Here is a 13,768-nt window from a genome sequence, read left to right as displayed (position 1 = left end):
CCCTGGTCAGGGAGCTGGATCCCACGTGACGCAACTTCAGAGTTCACGTTGCTGTTGTTGTTTAGTCGCTCAGTCACATCCAACTGTTTTGCAGCCCCATGATCTGTAGCCTGACCCCATGGACTGTAGCCTGCCAGGTTCCTCTGTCCATGCAGTTTCCCAGGAAAAAATACTGGAGTGGATTGCCATTTCCTTCTCCAGGGGATCTTCCCGACTCAGGGATCAAACCTGTGCTTCCGTATCGCCTGCATCACGGGTGGATTTTTTTTTACTGCTGAGCCACCTAAGAAGAGCAAGAGTTCACACACCACAACTGAAAAAAAAGATCCCACGTGCCAGCACAGCCAAATAAATAAATAGATTAGTAAAATCTGTCTCATGTTCAGGAAGGTGTATATGCAAAGATCTGTCCCAGCCCTGACTCTGGCTCTCCGATTCCTTCTCCAGAGACAGTCCAAAGGTGTCTCCTCCAGAGACATGCAGTGAAGACCCTGATGAATGCGTGCTATTTCCCCTCCTTCTCTGCTCAAATGGTATCACACATATCATATCATGCAGCTTATAGATGCCGCTGACTGTAATGAGGATCAGTCTGTGTGAGTCCATAAATTTCCTTACACTTGCAAACTATTCTGTCACAGGGCTGAGTCCTCACTCACTTCATCAGTTCCTTACTAATGAACATTCATGTTACCTCTAATTTTTGTATTAAAAATTGAGGGTGCTGAGGAGCAATGTTGATGTCCATCATGTGGCATGTCTGTAGAGTGTGTGTGTTGGGTTACCCCCCTAGATTTGGAGTTGCAGGGTCAGTTTGCGGCTTTGATAGATACTGTCTAGTGGCCCTTTATTAGCTTGTACTCCCATCAGCATAGCATTCAAGTTCCAGTGTCAGTGATCTCTTTGGACACGGGCTTGGATATTCATACAAGGTCACGACATTCACTGCAGCATTGCTTTTTAAATCATAAACAGTCTGTTTGCCTGTTGACGGATTATTTTTTTTTAATTACCATTGTGCTCTGTCTTGGAATCCATGAAGCCATTTATGATTGAACATTTAGGTCAGTGTAGAGGACAGTGCTTTCAAGTGTAATATTTGTGTGTCAGGACACTTTTGGGAGCAAGTAACAAATACTCTGTTTAAAATGGACAAACTGGAGCTTCTCACACTTTAATGTGCAGAAGAATCACCTGAAGATCTAGTTAACGGGCAGCTTCTGATGTAGCAGTTCTGGGGAGGGGCTGAGATGCTGCATATCTGACAAGCTCCCAAGTGAGGCTGATGCTAGCAGTCCACAGACCACATTTGAGTGGTCAGAGCATAGACCACGTAGACATTTGTCTTCTCATTCTGCAGCAGCTGGAGGTGTGGGACTACGGGATGAAACCAGCAACTCTGAGAAGGCGGGACTCTCTCTTGTTTTCTTTCTGCCTCCCTTGCTGCCTCCCTCCCTCAGTCAGTTCCAAGTAGCTGCAGCAGCTTGTGGCTCACTCTCAGGCTCACTTGGAGAGAAAAATCTTTCCCAGAATCTTCATCATCCTCTACTTGCCAGGCATACATCTCGTTGAATCTCAGTGACTAGAATGGTCCACTGTGGACAGGTCAGTTGTATAGAGGAATGGGATCGCACACTTAGCAACACTCATCGTGATTCACCCGCTTGGGTGACATTTGACCAGGAAGAATGTCAACCAGGGAAGAAAGGAAACAGACTTGAGTCTGCTGTGCTATGTTATTACACTTAGTTCTCCCACACAACAACCTTATTATCTCCATTCAAGACTGAAGAAACTGCTGAGAGAGGTAAATGACCTGCCCAGGGTCACGGTTATCAGACACACGGCTACAGCTCACACCCATCACCAATGCTCTTAATAACTCTCAGCTCCCGCTCTGCTTCCCAACAGGTATGACAATCGGTGCCGGAGCCTGAGCCAGGCACAGGTGGCCCAGAAGCTGGCCACGGACCCCAAGCCTGCCATCCGCTTCCGTCTGGATGGGGAGGCGCCAGCCTTCCAGGACTTGGTATACGGCTGGAATCGGCACGAGGTGGCCAGCGTGGAGGGGGACCCGGTCATCCTGAAGAGCGATGGCTTCCCCACGTACCACCTGGCCTCCGTGGTGGATGACTACCACATGGGCATCAGCCACGTGCTGCGGGGCTCTGAGTGGCTGGTCTCCACCTCCAAGCACCTGCTCCTCTACCAGGCTCTGGGCTGGCAGCCCCCACACTTTGCCCACCTGCCCCTGCTCCTCAACAAGGATGGCAGCAAGCTGTCCAAGAGGCAAGGGGACATCTTCTTGGAGCATTTTGCTGCCACTGGCTTCCTGCCGGACGCCTTGCTCGACATCATCACCAACTGCGGTTCAGGGTTTGCAGGTACCCACTCCCCTGAGAGGTCCTGGAGAGACCATAGTGGTGAGGAGCTGGGGCCCTGGGTCAGGCTACCTGGCCTTCGGTCCCAGCTGTGCTGTCCAAAGGCTCTGATTTTTTTTTAGTTTATTGATCTTATTTTATCATGGTTTGCGGGCTTCTCATCGTGGTGGCTTCTGTTGAGGAGCACAGGCTCTCGGTGCACAGGCACAGTTGCTCCAAGGCATGTGGGATCATCCTAGATCAGGGGTCAAACTGGCGTCCCCTATGTTGCAAGGTGAATGCTTAGCCACTGGACCACGAGGGAAGCCGTGGCTGTGTGATCTCATATGAGTTCTTTCTTTGTCCACCGTTTATTGAGCCAGGCACCATGTTAAGTTCTGGGGCTACAACAGTGAGCAAGGTGTAATCCCTGGCCTCAAAGGAGCTTATGATCTGTGAGCCTTGGTTGCCTCATCTGTAAAATGGAGCTAAGCGTCTTCCTCTCTGAGTTAAGTTCAGGTTCACTGAGCTCCTATGGGGCGCCAGCACAGTATCTGCTACACGATAAGCACAAAAACTACAGATCCTGTGATTATTGCAGTTACGTTATTAGAGTAGAGTAAGTATGTTCTCTGGGAGTATTACTAGTATTACGGTGACCCTAGTTTATTCCAAGCTTGACCCAAGACATCAGGCCCACCTCTTGATGATGCGCAAAGTAGAATGACCTCTTTGGTCAGGGGTGGTTTCTGAAAACATGGCCATAGTCTGCCTCCTGCTTTTTCTGCTCTTATTTAAGCCTTAAAATACCCATGAGAGAGATGTATTATCACCACTGTTTGTTAGAAGCTTATGAGGCCCAGAGAGGTTGAGTAGCTCAACAAAGTCTCACAGCTAGTGAAGGATGTGGCAGAGGCGCAAGGCTGACCAGGATGCCACTGACTGCGTGGGATGGAGCTGCGGTTCGAGGGAAGCAGCTCCTGGCTCAGCTCTCTCTCTCTGGCTGCAGTTTGAAATCTCCCAGGAAGCTCGTAAAGTACACTTCTGCTCGGACCCCGTCTAAAACCAGTCAGTCGGGATCCCTGGCCCACAGCCAGACAGTTGAGCAGGCTGTTCTTGCAGCTCATGTCTTTGAGGGCAGTGAGGGTTGATATGGGCAGATTTTATTTTCAAGATTTTTTTCCTCCTTAGTGCCAGAACCCTTTCTGCAAATGAAAGCTCATCCGGACCCTTGATATGTAAAATGACTAGAAATCAAGTCTGTTTGGTCACCCTTCCTTGTGATTGAAAATGCGTTGGTGATGGGTGGTTTACAGGGGAGTGGGGTGTTGGAACGCTGAGCAGCTGGGCCTCTTCACTTGCAGAGAATCAGATGGGCCGGACCTTGCCAGAGCTGATCGCACAGTTTGACCTGAGCCGGGTCACCTGCCACTCAGCCCTGCTGGACCTGGAGAAACTTCCGGAATTCAACAGGTGAGCGGGGAATCTGGAGCAATCACCCCTGGGAGGAAAGGGCTCACCTGCTGATGCTGGGTCCCCATGGCGGATGTTTTAGTTGGAGTCACGCTTGATTTTGACTGTGGTCTTAGGCTTCTAGTGCTGTGTGACCACAGGTAAGTCACCTAATCTCTTCAAGCCTCTGTTTCCTCTTCTCTAAAATGGGACTGTTACCTTGAGACAGCTCCTCCTGCATGGTCTCTCCCTCCATCAGGCCAGATCCATGGTGCCCGACCCTAGCAGGCTCCTCCAGTACTGGAGGTGTAGAGGTGGCCTCCCAACTGAGAGCTCAGGGATCGTGAGGCTGCATGCCCTGGCCTCGGAGTGCTGTCGGCGTGATGGGGCAGAGGCCAAAGGGGTGGCCCCGCTATCAGCTGCTTTGGGGAGCAGGGATCCAGCAGAGAGAGGTGTCAGGTACCTGGGTTTGTTTGCTGTCCTGTCCTCCATGACCAGCCCCAGGTTCTGGGCTCATGTGAAGGCTGGAATGGTAATATATCTTTTTAACTTGCTGAGAATTTTTTTAAGAATGTGGCCAGTAACAGTACTGGCCTTGTGCCACTGTTCAGTTAAATTAAGCCTCAAGCTGTTTTGCATGGAGAAAGTGCTCAGTAAAATGGCAGGTTTGTTCTTTGTCATCAGTGTTACGCTTGATCAACCTCTCCCCAGCCCAGCCAATACAGTGAGTGAGTGCTGTCTCGCCATGCTTTTCACATCTCAAGTAGTTCTTTCCTCTGAAGGTTTCCCTGGTGAGTCAGTGATAAAGAAACCGCCTGCCAATTCAGGAGACACAAGTTCGATCCCTGGGTTGGGAAGATCCCCTGGAGAGGGAAATGGCAACCCATTCCAGAATTCTTGCCTGGGAAATCCCATGGACAGAAGAGCCTGGTGGGCTGTAGTCCATGGGGTTGCAAAAGAATGAGACACGACTTAGAGACTGAACACCACCACCACCACTTCTCTCTGAAACCTCCAGCCGCAGTTACAGTTTGGATCCCTGTTGCCACATCTCGGGCTAAGGGCATTAGTGGGAAAGCCAATGGACAGGTCTGTAGTTAGGGGGACTGGGACTCCTAGATGCCTCCTCTTGAGCTGGTTTGGGGACAGGCTGTCAGTATTTTACTTGGGTGAGCCCAGGGGGTTCCCATCAACTGCATTTGCCTCAAGGATGTTACTTCTCCCATCAGATGGGGTCACTTGTATGATTTTGCCCTGTTGTGCATTTAATGAGAGCAAGATGTCAAGAAGTTAAATAACGAGGCAGGTTCAAGTTCATACTGTAGTGGTGGGTATTTCTGCTTTTGTTTATTTGAGGAGGGTGGGGAGGGATGCTGCAAGGCTTGTGGGATCACAGGTCCCCAGCCAGGGATTGAACCTGGGCCGTGACAGCGAGAGCACCGAGTCCTATAACCGCTGGGCATCTCTTGCATGGGACATTCAGGACCAAGTGCAACAGGCACGTTGAAGACAGCTTGTGTACCACCTTTCTTATCACGGAGAAAGTGCCATCCTGGGGAGCAATGGGGTCAGAACAGGGACGATACTTGGTGACCCATTCCAGTCCTCCACAAAGCACGAGGGGAGTCAGAGGAAGACGGCTTTTGCTTGCAGTTGATGCCCGCAGGTTTCATACAGCGGAAGCTGTTTGCTTTAGGTAGTTCTGTAATCAAGCCACTGCTATGACTTATTTCAGTAGCAGTACTAAAGATAGTAGTTGTCATAGCAGTGCTGGTGGCTTGGTGAAGGTAGTAGTAATAACTGACGTTTGTCTAGCATGTACTGTGTCGCAGGCGTGGATCCCTGGACCTTATGTGGATTATCTCAAGCATGGCCACTAAGGTCTCTTGATGTCTTTCTTCCTGCTGCCTTATCTAGCTACAGAGGTCCTAGAAACAGCTTTAGTACAATTTCATGTGATTTCTCTTCATTTGTTTTTTTTAATTTATTTTGTTGTGCCTGGCAGGCAGTATGTGGGATCTTAGTTCCTTGACCAGGGATGGAACCTGTTCCCCCTGCAGTGAAAGCATAGAGTCCTAACCACTGGACCATCACCAGGGAATTCCCTTTATTCATTTTAGAAAATGATGTTTTGGGGCCATGGCATGCTCCGGATTTGCTTCCCAGAGGGTCTTGTCCTTCCATCCTCTGCCTCACTTAAGCCTCTGCTCAGACTCCCAGCCCGTCTCCAGCTCCCAGACGTGGTAGCCACACTGGTGTACACAGACAGCCCCTCCTTTACTCCGCCCAGCGCCCTGTGAGGGAGGCTACGTTGTCCCCATGGTAACAGATGAGCATCCTGAGCTCTGAGTGCTTGTGTCACTTGCTGCAGATGTCCGGCAAGGCTGGCTTCACTCACAGGCCTGCCCGATCTCAGAGCTCATGAGATGGTCATCCATCCCTTGCTGCCTGCCTTTCTTCTACACCAGGGACAGGAAGGCACACTCCTCCAGAACAGCCCTTGGCCCTGTGCTGTTCACGCCCTGGGTCCCTCCAGTCCTGCCAGGGACAGGGTGAGGGCAGCCCAGGGACTGAGGACTGACGGGGCCTGGTTTGAGGCTTGGAGTCTTAGAGACTGCTGCTTCTGAAGGAGGGAACAAGGTGGTTAGAAGAATTCTGAAAAGGAGAAAATTTGACCTGACAGCAAAACTTGAGCTTTTTAACTGAGTCCTGAATTCAAACAATAGCTCAGGGGAGGGCAGCAGGTCAGGTGAGAGGCGCTGGGGAGCTGAGTCACGGGCAGACCGTCGGGAGTCTCCCCGCTGCTCCAGCCCGGCTGGAGGGAGAGCATCCCCTGGAGGGAGTCATTCTGCAAAGCCCACCCGCTCCTCTGGGGAGGAGGGTTTTGGCAGGGCTGGGGGTGGCCGCAGCAGCATGGTCCCTTGGCTTCTCCTGCAGGCTGCACCTCCGCCGGCTGGTAGGCGACGAGACCCAGAGATGCCAGCTGGTGGGCCAGCTGCAGGCACTCGTGGAGGAGGCGTTTGGGAGCCAGCTGCAGGACAGAGAGGTGCTAGACCCAGCCTACGTGGAGAGGATCATCCTGCTGAGACAGGTGGGTCAGGAGCCTGGAGACCCAGGGAGCAGGTGGCGTCCCACTCCCCTCCTTCCCATGTCAGGATTCCACCCCCCCAACCTCCAGTGCATTCAGTGACCACCTCTCTCCCCAGGGTCACATTTGCCGCCTGCAAGATCTGGTCTCCCCAGCATATTCCTACCTGTGGACCCGCCCTGCGGTGGGTCGAGAGCAGCTGGGTGCCATCTCGGAGAAGGTGGACATCATTGCCAAGCGTGTGCTGGGGTGAGTTCCCACAGGCGGAGCTTGGGGTCTGCACCTGCCTCCCCTGTCTCCCTCCCAGGGCCCTCTCCACTCCAGGGCTTGGCAGTCAGGCCTGCAGTCCGGCCCCAAAGCTAGCGAGAGGTTCTCAGTGAGAGGGTCACTCATGGTACTGAGAAGCCTGGGCTCCCCTGGAAGATGCAGTGGTTCTGGCTCCAGGGTTGGACCCACCTGGTTGCCACTGCGGCCCAGCCACTCACTGACCCAGTTATTAGGTTGGTGCAAAAGTAATTATTGTTTCAGACTCTGAAGTCATTATAACTAGGCTCAAACACATCTTCATTCATCAAAATTGGAGCCATATAATCAACACATTTTTGCCAACGAGAAATAAGTTTGCTTATTCCTAGAGCATAAAAATCTGTGCTTCAGGATAGAAAGTGATGTATAATAAAACCACATTTATTTAAGAATCTATTCTGATATCAACAAAGCCAAACCATTAATTACTTTCACACCAACCTAATAGTTCACCTGCCAGGTGATTTCAGTTTGTCCAGGTTCCTGCTCATCCTTGAGTTTCCCTTTCCTCCCCTGTAGGGTGGGGATGATACTAGGTCTCATTGTTCACAGTCACAGGGCTCTTTAGATTGTGAGGGCACAAAGTGCAACCAAAACTGGCTTAAGCAAGAGGGAAGTGATTCATGTACATCATTGCAGAGGCCAGAAGGGCCGACTTGAGGCCCAGGTTAACGCAGGGGCCAAAAATCATGGCACCGACACCTTGTTTCTCCCTCTGCCCCTTTGACTTTCTGCCGCATACTGTCCCAGGCCAGCCGCTCCTTCTGCAGAGGTTCTGTATTAGATGGATACGTGCGTGTCTCCCTTACCTGCATTTGGATCAGGTAGTTCAAGGCTGAACAGCTTCTGTCCATGTCTCTAGGGTCCTGCTGTCTTTAGGTTTTGCCTATGCTCTCCACCCCCTCTCTTTTTTTGGGCTGGGGGGTAGGCTACACTGGGTCTTTGTTGCAGCAGGAGGCCCTATTGCAGAGCACAGGCTCAGTAGTGGTGGCATGTGGGCCAGGTTTTGCTCTTGTCCCCATGGTCCGTGGTGGCTCACAGTTCAGCCAGAGGAGGAAGGAGGAAAGGGAGAGGGGACGGGGCGCTCCTTCCCCTCGAGGCCCTGGCTTAAAAGTTATACATGTTTCCACTCACATCCTGCTGGCCTTAACGCCTGCCTTGTGGCCACGCCAAGCTACAAGGGAGTCCAGAAAATGTAGTTTCTACCTTGGTGGCCACATGCCCAGCTGAAGATTGTCTTAGTATACATGAGAGGGAGAAAGGATCCTGGGGATCAAAAGCTGCCTCTCTCACAGTCCCCACTGTGGGGGTAAGAGGGCTGAACCGCAGCCCCCGACTCCAACCGTGTCTTGAAATTCACTCTGATGGGGCCTGATTGGCCTGGTTTTTCTGCCTCCGAGCCAGTCACAGAGGCCTGGAGAATGTGATACATTGACCAGCCTAGGTTAGGTCATATGCGGGGCTTTGAGTGGACCCCCAGCCAGAGCTCGTGGGCTGAGGATGGAGCCAAGTCATTCCACAGGGAGTGTTAGGGCCCTGGTATCAGGAGGAAGGGCAATGTGGGCTGAGCAGCAGACCCCACAGATGTCCATTTTACTTAACTTCCCAGTTTTGTCGTGAAGATTATGTTTGATAGGAATAGTAAACACTTGTTTGTGTACTTGCTTACACACGTGTGTGCAATATGTTATATATCATATACATTAAATATGTCGATAGCTAGTGGGAAGCTGCTGTATAGCACAGGAAGCTCAGTTCAGTGCTCTGATGACCTAGAGGGTGAGATGGCGAGTGGGAGGGAGGCTCAAGAGGGAGAGGATATATGTATACATATGGTTGATTCATTTTGTTGTACAGCAGACAGTAACACAACATTATAAAGCAATTATGCTCCAATAAAAACATAATACACACAAGATATGTGCACATATATATATGCCAGTGGCAAAGAGCTCGCCTGCCAAGGCAGCAGACGAGAGACACAGGTTCCATCCCTGGGTCAGGAAGATTCCCTGGAGAAGGAAATGGCAACCCACTCCGGTATTCTTGCCTGGGAAATCCCACGGACAGAGGAGCCTGGCGGGCTACAGTCCAGGGGGTCGCAGAGAGTGGGACACAACTGAGCGCCCGTGCACGTGACACCGTGTGCGCTGTGCACGCGCCTATACCCTTGAGTTCTCGGCAACCTAATAAAGGAACCGCTATTGTTATCCCCGCTCGACAGATGAGAAAGCTGAAGCCCAAAGTGGCTAAGTAACTTACTTAAAATCATGCAGCTGGTAAGTTGGAGGAGCAGGGATTGAAAGTCCAGCCGGCTGGGGTGAGAGGGTGGATGTAGTGTCGTGTTCTCTGTTGCTTCTTCTTGGCGTGAAATGCTTGGATAGCACCTGATAACAAGAAATCATCACTATACCGTTAAAACATACATTTTGAAAAGATAAGAATATAATTAACGTGGCAAAAATACAAACAGTCCAAGAGGGTTTATAGCAAAAATTGTCTTCCCTCGTACTCAGCCCCCAACAGAAAGACAGTCCCAAATAGCAGTTTCCTTTGTGAAAGGTCTGCATAGTCAAGGAAATGTGTATATAACTCCATTCTTGCAGACTTTTAATTTAAAATTTAATTGTTATTCGTTCATTCAAACCTCTTGAATGTGGGTTTAAAACCTAGAAATTATTTTTAAATGTATATATCAGGAATCCTATTGTTTAAAAATTATTTATTTATTGATGTCGTTTTGGCTGTGCTGGGTCTTCACTGCTGTGCAGGCTTTTCTCTAGTCGAGGCAAGCAGGGGCTACTCTCGAGCTGTGGTGCATGGACTTCCTACTGCAGTGACTTCTCTTGTGGAGCTGAAGCTCTCAGGCGCGTGCGCTCAGTAGTTGTGGCTCCCGGGCTCTCGGGCGCAGGCTCAGTAGTTGTGGCTCCCGGGCTCTCGGGCGCAGGCTCAGCGGTCCTGGCTCCCGGGCTCTCGGGCGCAGACTCAGTAGGTGTGACTCCCGGGCTCTCGGGCGCAGGCTCAGTAGTTGTGACTCCCGGGCACTCGGGCGCAGGCTCAGCGGTTGTGGCTCCCGGGCTCTAGAGCGCAGGCTCAGCGGTTGTGGCTCCCGGGCTCTCAGGCGCAGGCTCAGTAGTTGTGACACATGGGCTGTTTAGCTCCTTGGCATGTGGGATCTTCCTGAATCAGGGATTGAACCTCTGTCTCCTGTATTGGCAGGTGGATTCTTTACCACTGAGCCACCAGGGAAAACCCATGAATCCCATTTTTAATCCTTACCCCTCATCTGCCCCATTCCAGAACCCTCTCTGAATTTACTACTCTTTTTAATTATATCTAGATAATCCTTATTTTCCACCTCTTTACACAAAAGATACCATATAGTACAATAACACTGGTATCTTTTGGGGGTTTTTGGCTTAATTTTATTTTTTTTAATTGAAATACAGTTGATTTACAATATTGTTAGTTTCAGATGTACAACATAGTGATTCAGTATTTTTACGGATTGTACTCCGTCTAAAGCTTACAAAATAATGGCTATATTTCCCTGTCTTTTTTGTTTTTTTTCGCTTGTTTGTCTGTTTGTTTTTCACTTAACAGCATACTTTAGATCTGTCCAGGCTTAGAGGGTATCCTCCTCCTCCTCCTCCTCTCAGCTACACCTAGTCCCTTATCATACCACTTCACCATGATTTATTTAACTCATCTCCTGCTGATGGACATTTGCTTCCAAATTTGCTGTTACAAACAACGCCACAGTGAATAACCTTGAATAGACACCATTAAGCACCCTTGCAAGCATATCTCCAGGCTAAATTTCCCTGAGGTATTATTAATAATACTCTGTTAATTTAGGACATTCCATATGAGGCTGTCCTAGTTTACCAAACTAATGTCTTCCCTCCCCACACCTGCCATGGGATTAGGTTTTAGGGACACTCTGGGGCTCCCACTCAAGGCAGGAAAGCTGACACCCACATGTTGAGCAGCATCCAGTTCTGTTGAAGGCCCTCTGCCCATGCCAAATCCTGGGCCAGCTCTTATTAACATATCCTGGCTGCCATCACAGGCCTCCTGGGGCCTGTCACTTTCACCAGCTCCTTGACAGCCTGCTTCCCCATAATGACATTGAGGAGCTTGTTGGTTTTTACCGCATACTACATTCTTTTTTTTTTAAGTATGATTGATTTACGATGTTGTGTTAATTTCTATGGTACAGCAAAATGATTCAATTATACATATAGGTACTCTTTCGTATTCTTTTTCATTATGGCTTATCATGAGGTATTGAATATAGTTCCCTGGGCTATACAGAAGGACCTTGTTATTTATCCATTCTATATGTAATAGTTTGTATCTGCTCACCCCACACTCTCAGTTTTTCCCTCCCCCCACCACACCTTCCTTGGCAACCACAGCTCTTTTCCTTATGTTTCGTAGACATGTTCATTGTGTCGTATTTTAGATTCCACATAGAAGTGATATCACATGGTATTTGTCTTTTTCTTTCTGACTTGCTTCACTTAGTATGATAATCTGTAGGTCCATCCATGGTGCTGCAAACTGTATTACATTTTATATTTTCAACATTTCCTCTTCTCCATTTCATAAATAACAGCAGTCATGTGGTCTAGTTTTAAGATACAATAAAAATGGTTACATTTCTCGAAACTGAATTGCTCAAGTACTGGAGTGAGTAAGGAAATGTGCCCTGGAAGGCCATTGGTTCCAGTTTCCTCATGAACCCTGTTTCTGAGCTGGAAGCCTGCCAGCTTCCCATGTAAGCCAGCATGGGGGATGGAGTGTCTGGCCATTTCAGGAGCAGTCAGTGTCAGAGTTGGTGTCAAGGATTGTCTGCACTAGTGAAGGTCTCCAGCCTTGGCCCGTCTTTAGTTCTGCTCCCATCCCTTGCTCTAATTCTGAATCAGGGCTGGGACGAAGTTTTTGCAAGTCCAGCCCTGACTAATTAGGAACTTTCTCTTGAGCTCAAACCTGCTTTTGGAAGAGGGTCTCAGCTGGACTGCCAGGAAAGTGGGGAATGGTTGTTGGCCCATTGTACCTCCTGAACTGTTTCAGTTTGTGGGCAAAGAATGGTTACAGCAAGTGGTGGCAGGGCCATCACTGGTGCTGGGTTCTCCTGATGTCTTTCTTTCTGCTCTTCTCTGCTACGTCCCCTGGAAGTCTTTGTTTATTTATTTGGTTGCACTGGGTCTTCATTGCTGCACGCAGGCTTTCTCTAGTTGCGGCAAGCGGGGGCTACTTTGTCGTTGGAGTGTGCAGGCTTCTCATTGTGGTGGCGCCTTTGTGGAGCCCGGGCTCTAGACTCACGGGTTTCAGCAGATGAAGCACTCAGGCTCAGTAGTTGTGGTGCCTGGGCTATGATGCCCTGACGCATGTGGAATCTTCCTGGACCAGGGATCGACCCCAAGTCCCCTCCATTGGCAGGTGGATTCTTATCCACGTACCACCAGGAAAATCCCAGAGGTCTTGAAGCCATGTTTCACGTCATTTCTCAGAGGGCTTCATTCTTCCGTCCTATATCTAACTCATCCGTAAGTTTCTTTTCATAAGATCTCATACTTTCGAGTTCTTACTGTCTGTTCAGCCAGGGCACTCCGTGCTCTTCAAGTTTTAACTCAGCCCCACCATAGCTCTGTGAGGTGCAGAGACTACTATTATCCCCACTTTACAGGTGAGAAAACTGGGGCATGAAGATTGCATGACACAGGTAGTAATTAGTAAATCCTCTCACGGTATCCTCTGAGTTTCCCTTTTTTATGCGCACTTGCTTGGAGTCTCTGTGTTTGTAGTCCCTTGGTTGCTGTTTCTTCACCAACTAGGATGGGAGTAGTAGATATCTCCCTCCACTTCCAAGCAGGCTTGAACATCGATTGTGCTATTAATTTATCAATATGTTGTAGCTGATGGATAAGCTTCTGAAGTCCTCCCTTCTACCCACTTGCCATTGGCTTGTGCTGGCCCCTCATAGACTGGCTCTCTTCTAGACTTTTAGAAGGACCTGGTACAAACTTAACTCAGGACGTGCTGAATGGAGAACTGAAGAAGCTGTCAGAAGGTCTGGAAGGCATCAAACACAGTAACGTGATGAAGCTCCTCCGAGTGGCCCTCAGTGGACAGCAGGTGAGGCAGGCGGCTGGACTGGACTGGACTGGAGCCCTCTTTTACCCACTCAGCTGACGTTGACCAGTAGCACTAAGTGTAGTTTGTGGGCTACAGAGATGAAGGAAACATGAGCACCTGCCCTCATTCAATCATTCAACAGATAGAACCCACTGAGTACCTACATGTGCAAGCACCATGCTAGGTGCAGTGGATCCAGTAATGAGTGAAACACACATGCTGCCCCCTTGAGAGACCTGGCAGTTGACTGGGGGAAGGGACATACCAACCCAGGGAGACCAGGCCCCGGGACCCATCCTCAGCCTCAGAAATTGAAGCTCATAAAGTGCACACCCGGCTCCTTGGGGTGCAGGCACCGGTGCCAGCGTTGGCTTGGGCGTAACTCCTGCAGCTGAGGCCGGGTGTGTGTTCCTCAGGC

The 13,768-nt window shown here is 49.8% G+C and overlaps 1 protein-coding gene across 3 annotated transcripts in view; it reads left to right on the top strand.

Moving 5' to 3' along the window:
* EARS2 (glutamyl-tRNA synthetase 2, mitochondrial) overlaps positions 1-13,768 on the top strand; it is a 29,694-nt gene that overhangs the window by 14,247 nt on the left and 1,679 nt on the right. For all 3 annotated transcript variants that reach the window (XM_069570355.1, XM_069570353.1, XM_069570354.1), the window contains exons 4-8: positions 1,912-2,384; positions 3,725-3,833; positions 6,750-6,903; positions 7,019-7,149; positions 13,215-13,350. In XM_069570355.1, the coding sequence (XP_069426456.1) occupies positions 1,912-2,384; positions 3,725-3,833; positions 6,750-6,903; positions 7,019-7,149; positions 13,215-13,350 (1,003 nt within the window). The remainder of the gene's footprint in view (positions 1-1,911; positions 2,385-3,724; positions 3,834-6,749; positions 6,904-7,018; positions 7,150-13,214; positions 13,351-13,768) is intronic.

This window comes from Ovis canadensis, chromosome 24 (assembly GCF_042477335.2).
Source record: "Ovis canadensis isolate MfBH-ARS-UI-01 breed Bighorn chromosome 24, ARS-UI_OviCan_v2, whole genome shotgun sequence".
Lineage (NCBI taxonomy): Eukaryota > Metazoa > Chordata > Mammalia > Artiodactyla > Bovidae > Ovis > Ovis canadensis.
The sequence above is the reverse complement of the archived record's forward strand: the minus strand, read 5'-3'. Positions and strand labels throughout refer to the sequence as shown.